At 51.8% G+C, this 22,592-nt stretch overlaps 1 protein-coding gene across 1 annotated transcript; it reads right to left on the bottom strand.

Annotated features, from left to right (window-relative positions):
• Positions 1-12,843: 12,843 nt before the first annotated feature.
• TCIM (transcriptional and immune response regulator) lies at positions 12,844-13,642 on the bottom strand. The gene has a single exon (XM_038160514.1). It carries the CDS (start codon positions 13,396-13,398, stop codon positions 13,078-13,080), a length of 321 nt encoding a protein of 106 aa, XP_038016442.1. The 5' UTR covers positions 13,399-13,642; the 3' UTR covers positions 12,844-13,077.
• Between the last annotated feature and the right edge of the window lie 8,950 nt (positions 13,643-22,592).

Here is a 22,592-nt window from a genome sequence, read left to right on the forward strand (position 1 = left end):
GGGTGCTGGGCTGGCATCTCCCTGTGCCCAGCAGCTGCAGCAGGGCAGGGGCATCTTCCTGTCCCTTGGGAAGGGCTCCAGGTGTATCCCAAAGGAGCAGCACTGCAACAGAGGCACCAGAAGGCTGTGCTGGCTTGGAAGTTCATTTTGGCTGCTGGGTGTTGTGGGGTCCTGGAGGCTTTGTCCCCTCTCCAGGGAAGAAGGGGATTTTCAACCTGACCTCCCAAGTGGAGGAGCTGGGGGATGTGTCTGCCCCAGAGGGCCACCAGGGCATGCTTTGAAGGTGAAGTGACTCCTTCTGGCCCTCTCCCAAGTGGCAGAGCCCTCTGGCTGCTGGGGCCATGGGCTCTCTTGGCTCTGGGAGCAGGGACATGCTTGGCTTGGGGGGGCTGTGCATGGCTCCCCCCGGCCCCTCTGCCAGCCCCTACAGAAATGTTCTGCCTGGGAAATGGTCTGTGACTTAGCAGGCTTGTGAGAGGCAGCTTTCTAATGACTCCTCAAACTGAGATTTTATCCCGGTAAATGCAACTAGGTCTCAGTGTCCCTGATTAGTTTCTTGTGACAAATTCCATCTGTCTGCCTGGGAACAACGAAAAGACCTAAAAAACCTGAGCACCAGCCATGCAGCCAACTGCTCCCATGCTGGGCTTTGTCATCACAGGAAATCACTTACAAAACAGGAAACTCTTCCTTGTTCCACTCAATTTCCTGGGACTATTTGCTGTGAAATGTCACCTTCTCAGATGAAGGAGTGGGATTTATCACAATTAAGGGAGGTTTTGACATATCCCTTTGAGTGAATTAAGGGTGCTCTAATTCTGAATTCGCCCAGGGCCTTGTTGGTGCAGTGGGAGTGCCCTGCAGTTCAGAACATCAGAAGCATGCACATTTTTGGACAGTTGTTGGTGTGATTTTGCTGCTCCTGGCAGTGAGGGCTGCCAAGGTTGGTGCAGCACATTGACAAGGGGTGGCTCATTGTCAGAACGTTGGCCCTGAGCATTCCTCAGGAATGCAGAGAGGGGACTCTTGTGCTGGGTTGCTGATTGACTGATCAGTTTCCTATGTGCTCAGGATTTTCAGTCACAATGAAAATCTGCGTCACTGCCCTCGTCAGTCCCCGCTTTCCTGCCGGGCCATTTTTGGCTGTTCCACGAGACACAGAGGAGCTGAACCCGTGGCACAGGGGTTCCATGGCACAGGGGGGTTCCATGGCACAGGGGGGTTCCATGGCACAGGGGGGTTCCGTGGCACAGGGGGGTTCCGTGGCACAGGGGTTCCGTGGCACAGGGGTTCCATGGCACAGGGGGGTTCCATGGCACAGGGGGGCTCCGTGGCACAGGGGTTTTGTGACACAGGGGTTCCATGGCACAGGGGTTCCATGGCACAGGGGGTCTCTGTGGCACAGGGGGGCTCCATGGCACAGGGGTTCCATGGCACAGGGGTTTTGTGACACAGAGGCTCCATAGAACAGGGGTTCCATGGCACAGGGGTTCCGTGGCACAGGGGTTTTGTGACACAGGGGTTCTGTGGCACTCATGGGTTCTGTGGCACAGGGGTTCTGTCTCACATTAGTTGTGTGGCACAGGAGCTCTGTGGCACACAAGTTCTGTGGCTCGTAGGTTCAGTGGCACACACAGGTTCTGTCTCACATGGGTTCTGTGGCACAGGAGCCCTGTGGCACACATGGATTCTTTTTCACACAGGTTCAGTGGCACACACAGGTTCTGTGGCACACATGGGCTCTGTGGCTCAGGGGCTCTGTGGCACAGGAGCTCTGTGGCACACAGGTTCAGTGGCACACGGGTTTTGCTCCACAGGTGCTGGTGCAGTGATGGCAGGGCCCTGGCACGGTGAGGGGCAGGAGTAGGTGGGCTGCCAGCAGCGCTCCTCAGCCTCCTCCTGCCCTGGCCCTGCTGTCCCTGGTTCTTCCCACGGCCTCCACCAGCATTTCCCATTGTGCCCCGTGGCCTTGGTGCCCTGCCCGGGTGTGGCAGCAGCGCTGGCACCTGGCTGGTGTCCCTGCCACGTCTGCTGGGGCTGTGCAGCTCTGGGTGGGCTCTGCCCGTAGCTGGCACCAGGGCTGAGGCTCTTCCATGCTGTTCCATGCTGTGCCTGCTCTCCTGAGTGCTGCTGCCCCAGCACAGGAGGATCAGCACATCAAACACCCCACAAAATGTGGTGTTGCCTTTGCTGTTGCCACAGCACACAGAGTAAACACGGGGTGGGAGCTGGTGAGTCACTGGGGTGAAGCATTTATCCCAAACCTCCTGCCTTGGAAAGCATTTATCCCAAACCTCCATGCCTTTTGGCATGGATGAACTTTCCAGAGCCAACAGCCCTTGGTGGGAGTGACTGGGACCAGTTAGTGTGCCCAGGCTGCTCGAGCCCACCTTGCTGTGGTGTTACCTGTTTGGTGACTCCTTGACATTTGATCAGAATTTTAAGCTGGTTTTGTTCCAGCTTGAGTGGCTCTCCAGCCACAGGAGGGCGGCACCAGCACAAACTGCCGAAGTGCTGGTGACAGCCCGCCTTTGCTAGGAAAATAAAACAAAATCAGAAACCAAAATAGCATATATTATTGCGTATATTACGAAATAAAAGATAAAACTTTAACAGGAAGGAAGGAGGGAACCCTCAGGCATCACCCAGCCACGCTGAGCCCTTGTGCAAATCCAGGAGTGTTTACTTTTCAAAGCTAGATTTATCTCTAAATCATTTTTTAAGTATCAAAAGAAGGTTAAGCCCCCATGGAGTGATCTAGCAGAAGCACCCTGTTTCCTCTAAGAGCTGGGTGGGCTAGAAAGCCAGCTAGACTTTCCATGGTCTAAATGTGCTTGCAGCAGACTTGGACAGTGACCTAATGCACTATTCATTCACAAATCATTTACCATTTCAAATATCTCTTTTAAAAGGGTAAAGATTTAATCTGGTGGCTGTTTTGATTGTGTTTACAGTGGCTTGGAAAATAATTAAGAGGGAAAATGAGTGGAGAGTGGGTGCTGAGGTCCCAGGGTCTGAGGTTCCCATGTCTGAGCAGTGGATCTCTCTGGGTACAGCTTTTGTGGGGTCAGGAGGCTCAAGGGTGCCTGGAGCCACAGAGAAGCCCCCAGGGGTGAGTTTAAAGCTCCTGCTCAATCTCCTGCTTCACTAAATAAGGGAAAAGTTATATAAATGATGTTGAAACGCAGAATTGCTGGCCATGCTCTGTAAGCTGGGCTGATGTTTAACCTGAAACCCCGCTCAGGTGATGGGATTTGCCTGTCTGAGGGGTGTGTGAGGCTAAGGCCAGGCCAGGCCAGCCTCGCTGATGTTTTCTGCAGATGAAGATAATTTCTTGGCCAGAGCTCAGCCTGCAGCAAGGCAAGGGCATTGCCTTCCAAAGAGGTTTGTTTGTTTGGGTGAGGTGAGATGTTTCTGAGAAAGGTCCCTGCAACCACTCCAGGTTAAACTAAGAATTGGTACACAGTGACAAGGGACAGCACTTGGGAATAAATGAACCAGCCAAATCCTGAAAAAAAGAGTCCAAAATGGAATTCCTTTATTAGCTTTTCCCTGGCACTGGCAACTGCAGACTTTTATCTGCAGCTGTGTGGGAAGAGCTCCCACTGCAAACCCAATTCCCCTGGGATGGGACTTTGAGAAATCAGACTGTGTTGGAACCCATCCTGGAGAAGGACCCAACAGATTGCAGAGAGTGGCTTTGCACCAGACAGCACGATTAGAGAACTTTGAGGAGTACTTGATCTAAAACACTCCACAAAAGGATGATTTTTTTTAATGTTATAGAAGGAAAAACCTTCTCTACACAGCTGGAAGGAAGAAGGGAGGTGAGGCCCAGCCCCCAGCTTCTGCAAGGGTGGGATGCAATCTAGCACTGGGAAGTGCTAAAATACATTGGGGCACTGCTTCAAGTTCAGGTTCTGACTGAGCTTAAATAATGTAACCTAATTTTTATAAGATATTAAAAATGCAAGGGTTTCAAAGTCACAGCAAAGCTGAATTTCCCTCTGTAAACAGCAGCCTCAGGTCATTGCTGAGCTCTGTGCCAAAGCAAGCCGGGTTCTGTGAGGAGACTCTGAACTCTGCTCTGCCCTGTGATGGGTGTGTGGCTCTGGGCATCAGCTACAGGCAAAGAGCAATAATTTGTGGGGGTTCCAGTCATCAATTTTTCTCTAAGTCTGGATTGAAGGCACTTGAGATGGTAGTTCATGTTCAGACTCAGGTGTTTATTATTTCTTATCAGTGAAACAGTCTCACCACTGTGAGTTGGGCAGCTTTTCATGAGAAGGCACAAAATGGCCAACAACCTCTTGCTACAAGGTCTTTTAAAGCTAAACTATCCAATTAAGAGCTGACACCTAGATTATTTTCCCTTTTAACCCAATAACTGATCCCAAAGAGCCCCAGTGCAGACTTTTCTGCCCAATTACAAAATGCCACCCACACCCATGAAGAAGAAGGAGAAACAGCATGAAGAAGAAACCCAGGATGTCACCCTGTGCCCTTCATCCACAACACGCTAAAAATCCCAAAAGCTCAATTTCCCACCTAAGTGACACACCCACACTGCTCTCTATAATCTATTCCACAATTTTGTGGATTCTGGTCAGTCTTGAAGTCCGGGAAACTTTCTCCATGGGTGAGGGTGAAAGTCAGTGCTCCCATGGGGGTCAGGGCACCCCAGAGCAGACAGAGAAATATTCCTGGTGCCCTGGATTTCCACAATAATTGTCCCCCTAAAGCCAGGAGGAGCTTCCTCATCTTCCCCAGCAGGAACTTGGCTCGGGCTGGAGGTGGTGGAAAGTTTCCCCAGCCTGTCCACACTGCTGAGAATTAATGGGGCTCTTCCTCTCACTCAATTACTGGGTATCCACCTGTGAAGCTGTAAAGGGTAGAACAGTAAATCTTACAATCAAATATTAAATTATGCCTAATTTATTTGCTTATGGCAAACTGTAAGCTCTGCAATCAAGTGTGTTAGGCTTTATGTCACGAGCTCTCCTGGGAGTCAGGGGACGTGCCTGGCAGTGCATCTGGGGGGGTTTGCTGAGCACAGGGACAGGCAGGGACTGACCCCTGTAAATCTGGGGTGTCCCAGGCACAGAGACCCTGGGACAGCCCCTGGGCTGGGCTGTGCCTGCTCCCCGACTTTGGTAAACGCCTCTCCAACCTCATAATGTGTTTTTGCATACTTTTATTGTGGCTAAAACATTCAGTGTTTAGGAAGTTGTTTGAATCAGGATAAAACCAGCATGTTCTGCATAACATATTAAAGGTTTTTTACTTCTGTATAAAATCCTTCAAGCCACCTGGAATTTTTTTCCATGGACTGCACTCTGCTCAAGGTTTCAATTTGCCTTAGAGTTGTACATTTGTCCTTGTCCTCTCTGGCAGCCTGTGCTGCCTTCCTGCAAACTGGCTCAGAAAATGGTACCAGGGTGAGGGTGCAAATCAGAGTCTCCCAGAAACTCTGGTGGAAGAAAGGCTCTGATGTCTCCCAAGGAGATTTCTAAATGAAAAATTGTGTCTTGTACTTTACTGTTCAGGAAGAGGGGAGAAAAAACCGTGGCTGGATTGGAATATTTTCAGCATTTGAGAAGGCAGGTGAATTTTAAACAGAGCCCAGCTGGAATATGGCCAGTCTGGGAAGCACAGTGTGGCAGTTTTCTCTTCCCTTTCCATTATGGTCCAGGCAGAAACAACAGCAGGTGGAGAAAGTACTTTTAGTCAGATTTTCTCTAATTCCTTGAGGCATTAAAGCGTCTCTACGTTGCAAAGACAATGGGAAACCGCTTTTCCATGTGCATGAGTGTTTTAAAAACTGAAATTTCTGATTGTGTGGATGTGGAAACCCAGGGCACCAGGAATATTTCTCTGTCTGCTCTGGGGCACCCTGACCCCCAGGGGAGCACTGACTTTCACCCTCACTCATGGAGAAAGTTTCCCAGACTTCAAGACTGACCAGAATCCACAAAAGTGTGGAATAGATTATAGAGAGCAGTGTGGGTGTGTCACTTAGGTGGGAAATTGAGGTTTTAGGATTTTTAGCGTGTTGTGGATGAAGGGCACAGGGTGACATCCTGGGTTTCTTCTTCATGCTGCTTCTCCTTCTTCTTCATGGGTGTGGGTGGCATTTTGTAATTGGGCAGAAAAGTCTGCACTGGGGCTCTCTGGGATCAGTTATTGGGTTAAAAGGGAAAATAATCCAGGTGTCAGCTCTTGATTGGATAGTTTAGTCTTAAAAGACCTTGTAGCAAGAGGTTGTTGGCCATTTTGTGCCTTCTAATGAAAAGCTGCTGAACTCACAGTAGTGAGACTGTTTCACTGATAAGAAATAATAAACACTTGAGTCCGAACATGAACTACCATCTCAAGTGCCTTCAATCCAGACCTAGAGAAACCCACAACTGGTACCCCCACATGTGGGAGAGCAGCAGCTTTCACACAGCTACCCCAGGGAATTCCCACCCCGCAGTGATGGGTCCCAGCCCCCAGGGCCAGTTCCAGGAGGATTCGGGGAGGATGGCGAGGAGCAGTCAGGGCTCCTCTACTGCCCGTTCCCAGGCGCGTTTGGGAAAACTCATCCTGCAGGATGAATCAGTGACCCGTCCCAGGCCTGGGGCAGTGCTGAGCGCTGGAAGGAGCGGGTTTTCCGCGGAGGAGGCTGCAGGAGCGAGTTTTCCGCGGAGGAGGCTGCTGGCTGGCTGATGGTCGCGATGACTGCGCGGTGATTGTGCCGGTGATGCTCCGGTGATGCTCCGGTGATGCTCCGGTGATGCTCCCTTCGCGTGGGCGCACAGAGGAGCCGCAGGCCGGGAGGTGCCGCTGCCTGAGCTCTGATTCACTGCCCGGGCCCCCAGCTGCGAGCCGGGAACCAGAAAATGTCACAGCTTCCCACGGCAGAGCACGCTCGGGCCGTGCCACGGGCAGCAGCTCAGGGTGCAGCTCACCGGGAATAAGGGGCTTTTTCAGGGCTGTGTATTAAGATTCTGGTCATGGGCCAGCTTTTGGGTTTTAGCAAAGATAAATGGCAACTGTGCCATCTCCTGTTGCCTGCAGTATTTTAGAGGCTTTTCTTCTCATAAATAGCCTTGTCTTGACACTGGAGCATCATTTTGCTGCATGTGAGGCATTTGAGCTTTGAAACCCCAGCCCAGCTCTTTTCTGTGAAAACCACACTAACACATCCACAAATCTCACACTTTACAGCTTGTCACTCACATTTAACCTGCTTTAGAGCAGAGGTTTCCCTCGGCAGCTGCAGATGAAGTATGCTTCATGTGTGACTGTTTTCACAAGCATGAGGCCCCCCTGTGCCAGTGCCTAGCCGGGGCTGCCAGGGGCACCCAGGCTGGTCTCTCCTGGTTTGCCAAGCACAGTCTGTCCCTCTGGGTGCAGCAGGGCAGAAGCTCAGCTCAGCAGTTAATTTTTAACTCACCTCTTGCTCCATGGTGTAAGCGAAGCTGCCAGGGAGGTGTTGCTGTTGACTGGAGCACCCTGTCCCCCCACGCACAAACACGGCTGGGTGAGGGCTGGCCCAGCTCAGCTTTGGACTCTGCTCCTGCCCTGTGTGCTGGATTTCAGCAGACACTGAAGGTCACGGTACTGGGTGTTCAGACTCTGGGAACGTCCTCATCTCCTCCTGAACGCTCTGCTCAGGCTGAGCCGGGCTGCTGACGTGTTCCAAGCCCATCTTTTCATGGACTTTCTTTGGAGAGATGGGGATGGGTGTTTGACGAAGGGACAGAGGGTGGGACATGTATGCAGTCTGCTGTCACTGACACCCCCTTTGCTCCTTTTCTCTTTCCAGCACCTTAAGTTGCTCCTCACCTTCCCCAGTCTGTTAAGCCAGAGCTTCTGCCTAAAGTCTTCTCCTTAGTTTGTGTCCTGCCTTTCTGTGGCTTCTCCCCAGCCAGCAGTGGCAGTGGGGAGCCACCAGCACCCTCCCAGCTAAGCAGGGCGTTAGACAAGCTGGATAAAATTAGCTGTTCAGATGCACGTTCCTCAGGATGCTGCGGCAGGGGACACCCAGTACAGCCAGCTTGACTCATGGAGAAGAATTAATGGAAACGCCCGGCTCCTGGGGGGAGGAAATTCCTTGAACAGCCTTTTCCTCTGTTTGTTGTGCGGGAGGCTGACAATGGGCCCGGTGCCGGGCCGGAGCTCGGCGGGGCTGGCCCGGAGCGCAGCGAGCAGTGCTGCAGGCGCCGCGTCTGCGGCACCGGGCGCTCAGGAAGGGCCGGGTGACGGGGACAGCACCGCCCGGGGACCTGCCCTCCCACACCTCTCTGCACCGGCAGACCGTGGCAGGAGCTTGAGCACCCTGACTGGCAGTGCCCTCCTGGGGGACCCCCCTATTCTGTGCTGTTCGTAGGTTTGGTGCCATCAGGACTGGATTTCAGGCTTGCCTTTGCAGCAGTTAGATGCTGTTGGGTTCAGCGTCTTCCCCAAATGTTGTGCTGCACTATATAGGTGTTTAGATGTTCTGCACTGGGTGAACTGTTCCCATGGTATCCCTTGGTAAGGTGGTCTGTCCCTTGCAACCCCTCCCTTCGCTCCTCCTCACTGGTGTCCCCTTGGCTGTGGCCCTCCGTCCCCACCTCCCATTCCGCGGGTATAAATGTCCCTTGGGTTTGGAGCCCCTCCTCTTTTTTCACCTGGAAACCCTACGCAGCAGATGTCCCCTTCCAGCTGATAAACAGGACATCAGAGCCACGTGGAGAAAGAGCGCTTCTCGTCCTTTGCTTCGTCCATGTAGGATCCGTGTAGGATTTACAGCCCCCAACCCACAGGTTCCTTCACCCAAAAAGCGCCTTTTGCTGCAGTAGGTTAAGAAATTACAGAAATCTTGCAATAAAAATGGCGGTATTAATTTTTTATTAAACAGATCACCGTGACGTTTTTATGAAAATCCTTTGCTAGGATTTTTTTCTCCTGAGAAGCTGAGGAGCTTCAGGAAAGAAATGTAAATAACTGTCTGCTGCTGTGGAATGCAGCAGGTGCATCTTTGATTGGTCCATGTGAGGTGTTTCTACCTAATAACCAATCAAAAATCCAGCTGCATCGATTCTCTGAGAGTCACGAGCTTTTGTTATCATTCCTTGCTATTCTTGTCCAGCCTTCTGATGAATACTTTTTCTCTATCCTTTTAGTATAGTTTTAATATAGCATTTTAATATAATATACATCATAATATAATAAATCAGCCTTCAGAAACATGGAGTCGGGATTCTCATCTCTTCCCTCGTCCTGGGACCCCTCGAACACGGTCACAGTTCAACTTTGACAGCATGTTTAGAGAGATGCCAGTGCTGAGACTGGCATTCAGACTGCTTCATGTTTGCATTGCAGTATTGGTTTGGGGTATTGATGACCAGCCCTGTGCAGCTGGTCAGAACAGACACACAAGCAGGGAGATGTGCCTCGTGCTTCCCTGTGAAGCTGCAGTGCAAGCAAGAGTGGCTCTTGTTGGAAAAGAGCTGCAGTGAGTACTCGTCAGTGCTGGGGCTGTAAGGCAATGAATTTACATTCTTTTAAAAAAATCATTATCTTTTCCATTAGTATTCAGGCCTTGGCTGTATCTGTAACCAAACCCCAGGGATGGGTCCAGCTGCTCTGAGCCATCCAGGGGCAGCCCTGGAGATGAGCAGAGCAGCAGCACAATGTGTGCAAGGGCCCTGGGATGGTTGGACATTTGTACCTCAGACTCTCTTTGGCCCATTGCTCCCTGAGAATTCATTGCAGGTTTTGTTGAGCCTTTTGAGTCTGGCATGTTCCTGGAGCACAAACCTGCCAAAGCAGTAGGCAGGCTACACCCAAGGAAAAGTGCCCTTTTTCACTGTAAATATCCAATAATCACACAACTTCCTAGTAAGTGGCCTTTATTTATCATGGATACCACTCGGGCTGATGATTTCAATGTAATGAGACAAGAGGGACTATAAAATCCCCAAGCCAATGGATGTTATGAATCATGTTATGCAAATCTTGTGAACAGGACTGCCTGGGCAATCTTAGGACGTGCCAGCAGCAACCACTTCAGAGGGTGTTGATTTCAGTCTGCCACAAGCATGGCTCCTGCCAGATTTGCTTCCTTCTTTCAAGGAAAGGCTGTTGGCAAATGCTGCCCAGGTCATTAGTAGCACTGAATTTCCAGGGAACTCTGAGAAGGGGAGAGAGAATGATGCATCTGACTCTATTTTATTAGAAGGTTAATTATTATATTATATTATATTATATTATATTATATTATATCGCATTTAAATTGAATTTGTTAAGTATTTAACTCTGTACACTCTGCACAGAATCTCCTAGCTGTCAGCTGACAGTCCTGACACACACACAAGCAAAACCCCATCACTCTGGGTGAACCATCTCCATTTTGCATTCTACTTTGGCACAACACAGGCACAGCAAATGATAAGAATTGTTTTTCCTTTCTCTGAGGTTCAGAGAACGTGAAACTCAGAAATATTCTTGGGAAGAATTGTGCCTTGCTTTCCTCGGTGAAGAGAAATGTGGCTACACCCCAGCAGCAGGGCCAGGGAAGAGCAGCATGGTGAAGAGCTGATCTGGTCCTTGCAGGGTGTCCTCAGAGCATCCTCAGCAGCAGGCTGGTCAGGTCCTGGCAGGTAATGCACCCCAGAGGCAGGTGGGCTTGGGGGCTCCCTGCCCTGAGGGGTTCTGTTGTGAGGTTTGTCACACGATGCTGCTCGGGGAGGAGCTGTGGCATCCCCAGGGCCCAGAGTGGCTGGGTGGAGCAGGGCTGGGCTGTGAGCAGGCACTGAATGGCCCTGTTTGGCCTTTTTTGGGAACAGTCCTTTTGAGGCAGTTGTTGTGGCTGTGGAGTTTTGTGGGGATGTGTCACCGATGGTGCAGCAGCTGCAGCGAGTGTGGGACACAGCTCTGGCTGAATGCTGGAAAACTGGCAACTCCTCTGCAGCAAGCCTGCTCCGAGACAGATTTTTCTGAGCAAGGACAGTTCTGAAAAGCCTTTGGAAGCTCTTTCAAACAGGTTCATCCCAAAACAGTTTACTCTCCTGTCTTCCTGGGAGGGGAAATCACCATGCATCCCGCTCCAGTTATAAATATATATAATTGCCCATTCTATTAGGGGACTTAAAAGATTATTTCCAGTCTCCCTGACTTATTGGCAATTTGGAGTTCTTACTGTAGGCAAGAAAAAAACTGTAGCTGGGCTATCACTCTTCCAAGCTGCTTTATCTTTGTTGCTCTAAGCAGAGCCATGGGAATGTTTTTATCTAAACATCAGGTTATTAGAGGACAGACTTATAAATAACCAATCTTTGCTATTTTTAAGTACTTTCAGGACCGTCCATCATGATAGAACAGCACAGCCTGCAGAAAACAGTCCAGTTCTGCTGCCAAAGCTTTGTAACTTACTGCTGTTTCTTTGGGTGATGAGGAGCCAAGGCCAGGTTCCTTCTCTGCTCTGCAGAAATGCCAAAGGCTGACGAGCCATGCTGCCCACCCTGGTCCTGAACCATCATTTTCTATACCTTTCTTTCCTCAATGCAGATGTTACTCTGCTTTATTACAGAGGGGAAACTGACACTAGAGTTGATTAGCAAGAAATTTGGTGGGGCCTTTCTGGGGAATGACAGGGCTGCCATAGCAACCGTGGGCCAACCTGGTGCTGCCAGGTGGGATGGGGGAGCCAGGGGCTGCTCCACATCCCGAGAAAGGGCTGCCAAAGCCATGTCTGGGGAATGAGGGAGAGGTGCAGGTAGTCTGCTCCTAAACCAGGTCTCTATGAAACGACAAAAAAAAGTCTAACCCCACCACTCCAGGAGAACTGAGCATTTCAGACAAGATCATTTAGATTTACTTCATAATTTATTAGTTTTCACATCACTGTATGCAATAAATTATAGCCAATAGAATATTAACATTGTCATAAAATATTGCCATGAAGTAAGTACTCATCTAATAATGACTGTAACCTACACAGAGAAGAACTGTAGTTATTATATTTAGATTTTTAGTATTAATGGTAAGTGAACATAATATTAGGGAACTTCACAGTAAATTCAGGGAAATCTGTCATTATTATTGCTTCTGTGCAAACGACTTTTCCTGCACACACACAGCTTGGCAAGGAAAGGCACAGCTGTGCAGAGTGTCTCTGGAGCAAATGCGTTCCTGGACGGCTGAACTCGCTGCACCACACGCTGCCTTTGGGTGCATTTCACAGCTGCAAAGTGACCCTGACCAGCAGCTGGCCGGTCTGCAGAGCCCCCCACCAGGCACAGCACCAGGGCTCTGCACGGGCTCAGCCTTTAGGGAAACGAGGCTGAAGAGGCAAAGCACCCAGGTCAAGTCTGTGAGCACCAAGTCCATCAGGAGGGCCCGGGTGGGTTCCCCCCAGCTCGGTCCCATGGCTGCCCAGAGGAGCTCGTCTGCCTCCAGCTGGGAGCTGCTCTCTTTGCGAGCCTCTGGCCACCAGGCTGCTGGCCACACCGATGTGCCGTGGGCACTGATCCTGCTGGCCACACCGATGTGCCGTGGGCACTGATCCTGCTGGCCACACCAGTGCTGCCATGGGCACCGATGTGCCATGGGCACTGATTCTGCTGGCCACACCGATGTGCCGTGGGCACTGATGCTGCTGGCCACACCAGTGCTGCTGGCCACACCGATGTGCCGTGGGCACGGATCCTGCTGGCCACACCAGTGCTGCTGGCCACACCGATGTGCCGTGGGCACTGATCCTGCTGGCCACACCGATGTGCCATGGGCACGGATCCTGCTGGCCACACCGATGTGCCGTGGGCACTGATGCTGCTGGCCACACCGATGTGCCATGGGCACTGATGCTGCTGGCCACACCGATGTGCCATGGGCACTGATCCTGCTGGCCACACCAGGGCTGCCATGGGCACCGATGCTGCTGCCCCGCAGCCATGCCGCTGTGGGCTCGTGGCTTGCGGTGGGGCTGAAGCCCCTTGGGGACTCTCAGGTCCCCAGGCCCACAGGGCAGAGGAGCATGCTGAGTGTGTAGGAGGTCCCAAACAGTCCCGTCACAAAACGTTCTCCATGTCTGCTCCCTCCGCCAGCTCAGTGAACTTTAATGGAGTATTTCCGAAGTGTCAGGAACTGCAGCAGTTTGTCTTTTCTCCTCTGCTTTAGTGCCATTAGCGCTCTCGTTTTTTCCTCCATGTCCTGGTCGGTGGCGAGGATTATCTTGGCTCTCTCCTCCGCCTTCTTGTCCCCGGAGTTTCTGAAGAGTTTCTGCAGGGACGCCTCGTTGATGCTTTCGAAGATGTTGGCCGCGGCTTTCTTGCGCAGCGCCGTGTCGAAGCGGTAGCCGTGGACCGAGGGGCTCACCCGCAGGGACGTGGACATGGCCGCGGTGCTGGAGCTTGTCTTTGCTTTCATCAGAGGGCTCTGCCGGCTCTGCCCTGGGCTCCAGTGGAGGAACGCGTGCTGTGCTGGCTCCAGGGCTGGTATTTAAAGGCAGGCTGGAGGAAAAGCTGGAAGGCTCCGGTTACAGCGGTGAGATCACAATGATGTCAACACCCCACAGTCCCAGGCGAGTTTAACATTTAAGTTGCCAACTTTCCTGTCGTGCGGACGAGATGAAAAGTCCTCTCTGCTTCTGCAAAGGAAATGTTGGGGGGTTTTGGACCCACCACAGAATGGGCTTCAACCATGGCTGTGGGACTGAGCCAGCACAGCCCAAACCCCACTCCTGCCCTTGCTGCATGTGAAAAGCACTGCGTGCACAACATCATATCATAAACAAGTAAAACTCCAGGTGAGAACTGCTGCATTGCCAGCAGGAGGCTGCAGTCTGTGCAAACAGCCAAGAACTTGACTCTGTCCCCATTGCCAGCACTGCAAACCTGCTCCTGTCTGGACATGGTTCCTTTCTGCTGCTTCCCAGCAGATGCAGCTCATCTTTAGTGCACACAGAGCTGCAGTTTCTAACTGACGAGTGTTGTCCCAAAGGCAGGTGATCCGTAACATCCTCTGAGACAACTTCCCTGGGTGTTACACCCCTCAGCTGCCCAGCTGCACATGGCAATGGTCTCAGGGGGAGCAAGAAAACTCAGTTTGCTGCCCTGCTCCTGCCTCCAGTGTCCTTTTGCTTAAATTTCATGCTCATTAGGGCTGGAAAGAAAACTCACCTCTGCTCCACAAGAGTCTGTGCTTTCCACACCACCCTTGGTCAATGACAAGCCCTTGGGCTGGGAGGACTCTCTCTTAGTCATGCAGGTCAGTTTTGGCTCCTGTGAGGAGCAGGGAGCTGGACTTGACAGCCCTTTGGGTCCCTTCTCACTCAGAGGCACTCTGGGCAGGGCACAGCTGCCAGTGAGGGGCTGGCTCTGACCACTGTGCTCCTGCTGGCCTCACACACCTGGACTGTACTGAGCACAATCCAGCCTGGCCCAGAATAGCTGTGGGTTCAAAAGTCACTTAAGGCCAGGAGCCAGAGATAAGTGTATTTTGGTTAATGTTTTAAAGCAGCCGGATGTTGCAGAGGCTCTGTTTGGAAAACTGAAGCTTGTTTATGGTTGCTGCTGACCCTGTTACTCATCCTTGCTGAAAGGCTCTAGGAACAGCCTCTGTCCCCATCCCACTCAGACCAGGGGTTTCCCTTACTTACCACAGAGCTGTGGAAATTACCTCTGACCACACTGAAGAGCAGATCCAAGGAAACATCACCCAGATGCCTTTTATTCCACATTCCCTTTAAAACTTCAGTTCCTTTGGGTAGTGGGAGGGGATATGTCTGAGCCACACACGCCTCTCTAGCAGTCAGCAGGAGCAGTGAACAGGTTAACACACCTGAAGCCCCTGTGTAGATGTTTGTGCTGGCTCAGAATGGAGAAGGGGACTACCTGTGAGTTGTTGGTCACCAGGTGAACTGTGAGCAGGGCGGGTGGCTGCCTGAGCCCCAGAATGACTGGCAAGCCCAGCTCCATCCGGGCTCAGATCAACTTCCAGCTGGCCAGGACTTGCCAAGCTTCTATCCTTAGGAGAGGGAGTGGCCTCATTTCAGTGTCTGGCCCCTTTCCTACCTGGGACTTAGGACTCACCCGTTGGTGCTGCTGGGCACATCCTGAAACAGCCCTGAACCCTGCAGTGCCCATATCCTGCCAGGACATGGGTTTCCCCAGTGCTGCCAGGACTTTGCTCCAGCACGAGCTCTCTCTGCACGTGCCATCGCTTCCTGTGGTTCTGTAATTGTATGATTTACTTTCTACGAGTTTTCCACAATTTCTTTTGTATGTGCTGGATGTTCCGTGCCTTGGTGTATAAACAACAGCTTTGCAGATCCCTGGCATTCTTCTTCTGCCAGCCAGACGTGCAGCCTCTCACCTTGCCATGGTCTTGCCAAATTGGTGAGACCAATACGTCAGCTGCTTGTTCAACATTTGCAGGGCTGATAAATCCACCCTGAAAATAGAACAGTTTTGGTGTGGCTGGATCTCTGCCTGGGAAAGATCTCATGGTTTATAGACTTTACTAACATGAAATGTGATGGGGGAGCAGAAGGCAGCAGGGCCACATGTGCTGCCCAACCCTTCCTGCTCAGAGCCGCCTGAGCACTGGGGGTAAATCTGCCCAAAACACGTGCCCGCATGAAATGCTGAAAGTGCTTTGCTTCACAGGACAGATAACACAGTGTCAGGGTACTTGGGGCAAAATTCAGTGCCAGAAGATCAGCCAAGATCTCATGGGCTGAAGAAAACAAACCCCTTTTTGTCCCCTGGTCAAAAACAAGAGCTGAGGCAGGTTCACGTGCGCCTTGTTTTCACCACTCCCACTGCACACGGAATCACTCTGCAGGTATTTGCAGAGATGTGGCTGACAGCGTAAAGTAGCAAAATCTGTGGAAGATACAAGCTCAGAAAAGTATCTGCCATGGAAACCGAGACTAAAGCTGATGCTTTAGGAGTAAGACATCAGAAAGCTGCCAAGATCAAGCACGCGTTCCTTGTGAGCTCATCTCGCACAGAGCAGTAACAAATGTCTTTGCCCCTTCAAGCTTCTCTGCCCACTTTGTATAAATTTAGTTGTGCTTGGCTCTGACAGAGCGATGAAGCATGCCTCGTCTGTTTCTTTCCAGTAATTCTTGTTTATATGGGTGTTTTAATACTGCTTTCCCAGTAATGCCTAGGAGGAATTATTCATGTGTTGGATTGGAGAGCAGCTTCAGAGAAGATGTGATTTCTATCATCGTTCTCCTGCTATTATTGTGTAATTGCTTTGTGAGATGCAAACGCTCCATTTCACCCGTTAATGGTTAATGGGAGGATTAATTCCCATCCCCACCGTCTGCAGAGAGGCACAGCCACATCTCTAATTGTGTTCTGCTTCTCCGGCGTGACGGGCTCGGGGTGCTCTGGGTGGGGGCAGTTCTGCTGCCAGGAAAGCCCCGGGACTGCCCAGGGAGCTGGCAGCCCCAGGGCAGGAGCTGCAGGGAGACTGGGGCTGCACCCCGGGGTGCTGGGGCAGCCAGTGCCTGCGCCACAAACTCCTGCAGAGAACTGGCTTTGCCTTCATGTAACCTCCAAAACCACTCCAAAGAAGGTAATCCGGGATGCCTGGCAGCTCCCTGGGGCATGTTTTGCATAGCTTTCCCTCCACTGGCTGCTGCCAAAGCCTGCACGGTCTGGAGCACCCATCTGGGGTCAGAGGATGCAGCAGCCCCCATGGAGCATCAGTGCTGCCCAGACCTTCCCAGCCAGGCATGGGCCATTCAGAAGCTGAGACTCAGAATGTCCTGTGATACCTGTGAGATGTGACAGATACATATGGATGATATAGATATAGATACAGGAAGAAATTTGCTTTGTCTTCAGGCCATTCAGTGAAAAGCTAAGAATGGGAAATGTCCAGGAGCTTCCAGCCATCTCTGCTCTTCCCATCCCTTCCCTGGCTTACGTGGTCTGGAGCTCTGGCTCCTCACAGCTGCCACCAGCCTGCAGCTAGGAAAGCCCCACCCTTCTCAGGAGCCAGAAATGCCACTGTGTGCTGGGAAAGGCTCCTGAGATGGAAAGGTTGCCGAGATGGAGTGCTCTGCAGACAGCTGTGGCACGGCTCTAAGGTCAAGGAGGAACTGGTTAATTGTGTTGCTCCTGATATCCAAATTCCTGGGAGGTTGTCAGACATCCAGGTCATACAAATGGCACTGCCTGCCCTGGCTCCAACCTGCCTACAGCCTCTATGCACTGGGACTTGTGTGCCTCTGGGACTCCACCTGAGATTTCTGTTTGTTTGGCTGTTGCTTGGGTTTTTCTGTGGTTGTCGTTTCTTTACCAGAACATCTGGGAACACTTGTCCCAATCTCACGGCAGGACGCCGTACCCTTTGCTCACAGAAACCCCAAGAGTTTAACTTGGCCATCTGGGCTCCTCGTGACTCCTCCTGTGGTCCCCATTTCAGAGGACAGGGCAGGTACTTGTCCCCAGTTCAGAGGTACAGGAAGGAGGGGATATTTGTCCCCTGGTCAGAGGTTCAGGATAAGGAGGGTATTTTAAGGGCACTTCTGTTACAGTTCAGTTGCTGGGAAGCACAGATATGTCTCAGACAATCCTCACACAGCTCCCTGCCTGAAAACAGGAAAAACATACTGGTTTTCAGACAACAGAAGGCATGATGGCACAATTAAGCCTGTTAAATTCCATCAGAAAATATTTTAATAGGGGAAAAAAATAAGGGCTGGCCTAAGTGAGGGGAATGCAGCCCCAGAAGTGTGCAGAGCAGCCCTGTCCTGCTCTGGCCCAGGGAATGGCTGGAGCTGGGTGAGCTCTGGCTGAGCCAAGCATGGCTCCCTGCAGGGAGACCATATAAGAGTAAAGTCTGTGGTGTTACTGATAATGAATGCCTCCTCATTTCTCATAAATTCTCTGCTAAATGTGCAATCACCAAGTTAATAATGCAGCACAGGGCAGAACGGATAGCCAGTTCCAGTAAGTAAATCATGTCTGGTCAGAAACAGAAGAGAAACAGAAACTTTTGGCACTTTTACCAGGCAGGACCCCTTGGAAGAAGCCTTGCACATAGCAAAGCAGAGCTGAGGACACAGCTGGTGTGGATGCTGCAGTCCCACAGGGGACTGCAGGCTCTGGGGAGGCAAGGGCTTGCTGTGTAAGGGAGCCACAGGTGATTCTCCTGGTTCTTGAGACTTCTGAAATCCATCTCCCAAAGAGAAATTCTGGCTGTGAAGTATAGTGGCATGAAATATAGTAGTGGGTTGCCAGCCAGAGCATTGTCACAAAAAGAAGAGCCTTGTCTGTGGGGATGCAGGTGTGGCAGGGTGGGAATTCAAGTGGGAAAACTCCATCAGGTGTATGTGCCAGCAGGACCAACACGCTGGGATGGCACCAACCCCCCTGGGATGGCACCAGCCCTTCATGTCCTGCTATTCCCCTGAGAGCCAGGGAAAAGTTATTTGAATATCCTGACTTCAGCATCTTCCTCCCGGCTCAGGAATGAAAGTTTGGACTTTGGAGCACGAACAACCTTTTCTTTCTCTGCCCGGTTTCCTGTTTGATCTTGCTGAAGGTCCCGAGGAGCCGTCGCTGGAGAGGGGCTCAGGCAGAGCCGTCTCCAGCTGTCAGACATCGCATTGTCTGCTGCTGAGGGGACGGGCCCACGGGAAATCCTGCCGCGGGCAGGGCCGGGGGCTGCCCCGGGTCATTGTCGCAGCACCCCGCACACGCTCGGCGCCGCAGTGCCCGCTCCTCGGGCTCTAATCTCTGCCGAGCCGCTTCCTCTGCTGCAGGAGAGGTGGCAGACAGGATGTGCCTTCGTGCTGCTCCGCCTTCTGGGGGTCTGCGGTGCCCCCCCAAAGCCCCCCTGGCTGCCTCCAGAGCCGGATGGAGGGAGCGGGGCGGGGGCCGAGGGTGCGGCAGCCCGGGGGGCTGGGGGCATGGTAAGTGTGAGAGACAACTGCTCACTTTGAAAATTTAAAAAAGGTTTATTAAACCTTGACAAAAATACAACAAAGGACTCCATAAGGAAAAAGTTGCAGCGCTGGGAACTGCCCCTTGTGCATACCACGTGGCTGGTTCATCTTCCAGATGGATATTCCATCTTTATACCCCTGGGGTTGCATCAGCCAGCCCCGGCCTCTCCCAAAGTCTGTCAGTCAGCTCTTCTTTGCCATTTATCGGTGGAGACTGCTCTGTAACTTGGTTGGAGGGCAGGTGTTGCCATGTCTCACCCCCTGAGCACCAAGCTTTTCCATTCCCACCTGCCCCACGCAAGGGACACACGTGCACTCCTTCTTTTACCTGTCCTTGACAACCCCGGCTGTCTGATGGTCACAATACAGGGGGGGAAAGGGAACTATGGGGAGAACAGAGGACATCTAAACTACAATAACATAACTATGCATCACTAAAGCTTTTCTTAATGTTCACACAATAGTTATCTTTAAATTGCGAGAGCCAATCATCTCATTATCCATCTATAACATTAAGTGTGGTCTGGGGTCCCTGGGGAGGGCTGTGGCTGTGCAGAGATCCTGGGCTAGGCAGGGCACACCAAAGGCTCAGGCTCGTGGCTCTGTCCGGGGCCAGGCCTGAGGGAAAGCCTGGGTGACCCCTGTGCCATGTTTGAAATCCTAAAAGCAGTCTGGGCAGGGAAACACTGGCTTCATGTTGAAAGAGCTAAGCCAGGTCCAAGGTCAGAGGGACAGGCTTGTTGAGCAGTATTTAGCTTTCAGTTCCTTAATTCTGGGTGAAAGCATAAGTGGGATGGGGCAGAGGGAGCTCCTGACCTGGCCGTGCTTTGGAGAGGAACAGCTGAGGTTTGGGTTTGTGTAGCTGGGAGAAGAATACCAGGAAGGGAGGGAAGGAGGGAAAGAGCAAAGCTGCGTCTGTGGAGATTTATCAGGGAGTCAACACTGTGCTGATCATCTGGGAGATGAGCTTGGCACTGCGGAGTTATCAGCCTTATAGCTCATTTCTCCACTAACAAAAGAGTTTCTGGGAGAGAACAGATGGTGTTTGGTTCCCACCACCATCTCTGGTGGCCCAGCAACTTTGCTTTGTAGCTGCTGGAAAAGCAGTTTCTGTGATCTCCTTCCCATCCCTGTGGCAGTGCCTGAGCCACAGGGGCTGCTGGCTGTATCGGGGTATTTGAGGGCATTTTTGGCATGCTGAGGGCCTGCTGCAGATCCTCCCCAGGAGCTGCTGGTTGTATCAGGGCATTTGGGGGCATTTTTGGCATGCTGAGGGCCTGCTGCAGATCCTCCCCAGCTTCAGCTGGGGCCCCTGCTGCTGCAGGAGGATGGGAGCTGCTCCAGGGGTGTCATTCAGGTTTGTGCCGGGGCTCTGGCTGTCCCCAAGGCCACTGCAGCTGTTAGGGCAGGTAATTGAACTTTTGCCAGTGGTTGTTTTCCTCAGAAAGCTGCCCTCAGCTGCACACGTCAGCCCTGCTCTAAGAGCAGCAGCAGGGCTGTAAAGCCTATCTCTGGGACAGGCAAGGCTGGCAGCTCCAGGCACCAGAGCAGAGCCGCCTGCCACCGGTCTGAGCTGGGCAGAACCAGAGCAGGGAGGCTCCCATGAGCCCTGAATCATCTGTGGGGCACAGACCTGCTCAGGACAGCTCCCAGTGCTTCCCCTTGTGTCCTGGCCCCAGCCAGAGCCACCAGCCCCAGTGCTGGCACTGAGCAGCAGCCTCTGCTCTCAGACGTGTTTAACTTTCACAGCAATGCCTTCTAGATGTTTCCCCACAGACACAGTCTCAGTCTCAGTGACTGATGCCTTGTTTACATGGGAGCCTTGTCTTTGTTCTCCAGATCTGCCCTTGACTCACTGTCAAGTGTCAGCGTGCAGGGGCTTCAGGCTGTCTGTTGGGTTATTTATGCAGCAGTTCAGACAAAAAAAGAACCAGTTTACAGCTACCAGTAGATTTTAGTTCTGTGAGGCAGGGGAGGGAAGGGGAGAGGGATGATGCTGTGCATACAGCAAGCAGTGTAGTCCCTCTGGCAGGGTCTGGCTGAGCAGAAAAGTGCTGATGGTGAGCCTAGGCTCTGCAGCTCCCACTGTGGCTCTGAGGCCTCAGTGGTTCAGGGTCGAACCAGAACTCAGCCAGCAGTTTGTGCTCTGGAGTTGTTGGGATCTGCCTGGAAGAAGTAAATCCAATTTGACTTGGTGTTTGCCTTGTGGAGAGAATCTGCTCATCACAAGGGTCTGTGTGACACCGAGGCAGGTTGTAGGGTCAGGGGACACATGGGGAGCCCTGCTCTCACCACTCTGATGGGAACAAAAAAAAGAGAATAAAATAAAACAGTCAGTAAACAGTGCTGGGTGTGACGTCAGGTCGCTGAGGCCATGAGCTCATGTCCAGGACCCTCTGTGCAGAAAGCTGAGTCAGTTCCTGCCATGAGCTCTGTGGAAGGAGCATTTTCCAATGCTGTTTAGGGAAATCTTACAGAGAAAGTAAACAGATCTCTGACCCCAAAACCCTGCCCCTCTGCAGGCCTCTCTGATCATGGCAGCAGCTGGGGAAGGGGATGCTGGGGCAGCAAAGGGGATCTGCACCCCTCGGGGCAGTGCCAAGGTGCTCCTGGCACTGTGTTTGGCAGGCACATGGCAAACACCAATCTTCTTGTTTTGCAAATTAATTGGGGAAGAGAAAGGAATAACAGCCTGACCAAGTGCCCCTGGGCTGGTGTCCTGACTTGTGGGATGGTGTCCTAGCTCTCAGGGGTGGTGTCCTGATGTGCCCCATCTGCTCTGAGCTGTGCCCATGTCCCCTCAGGCAAATAGTTTCCTCGGGGACTTCTTCCCCCCCCCACTCCTAGGGCTGTGGGGCTCCTCTCTGTTGAGGAAGTATCTTTGATCAGTAGAAATTAAACCAGGAAAATATTTTCCATTTGAGTCAGGATAAAAATGGTTCAAGCCAAGCATGATTGATAGCTGAAAAAAAAAATGGGAGCAGCCCCCGTGCTGTTTCAGAAGGCTTCCCACTGTCCTTGCTTACAGTAAACACAAAATATATTTAACTGCAGAGCCCAGCATGACACAGCTTCTTACTGCAATAATAGCAGTGCCTTGTCTCTTTTCCTTTTTTTTTCTCTTTTCTAAGAAATGGGGTTGACTAGAGCTCCTAGGATGCCGGGTAGTGATTGCCTCACGGGTTCACTGTGCCTCCTGGACACCAGTATCTGTGTTTGCCCTTGTTTACCATGTCTGGCACTGTGGACTGTGCTGACTAACTTGGCAAACAGGCGTTCAGGGACCGTGGCACATCCTCTGTGTAGCACCAGTGACGTGTCACCATGCAGGCACTGGACAAACCCTGCTCCCAACCTGACAGGGCTCCCTGGGCAGCAGAGAAATGGTGAGACCACGGTCAGGACCAGCCTGTGTCTCGTTCCCACACTTTGCCCCAGATTAGGCTATTTTTATTCTGGAGCCAATGTTTGGATCTCTAGTTTCTTTATTTACCAACAGCTGTAATAGTGAAATGTTTTACAAACAGTGGCCAGACACTGAGGATTTTAGGGAAATAAAACCCCATCCCAAAGGTCTTTCTGGACATCGTTTATCTGATAATAAAGACTTTACTATCTCCCATCTCTGTGTCATCCTTCTAGCAGTGGTGGC

Source organism: Motacilla alba, chromosome 22, assembly GCF_015832195.1.
Source record: "Motacilla alba alba isolate MOTALB_02 chromosome 22, Motacilla_alba_V1.0_pri, whole genome shotgun sequence".
Classification (NCBI taxonomy): Eukaryota; Metazoa; Chordata; class Aves; order Passeriformes; family Motacillidae; genus Motacilla; species Motacilla alba.

What these genes read in the sequence shown, in the direction of transcription:
- TCIM (XM_038160514.1), bottom strand. Translation starts at nt 13,398, where the DNA reads ATGAAAGCAAAGACAAGCTCCAGCACCGCGGCCATGTCCACGTCCCTG.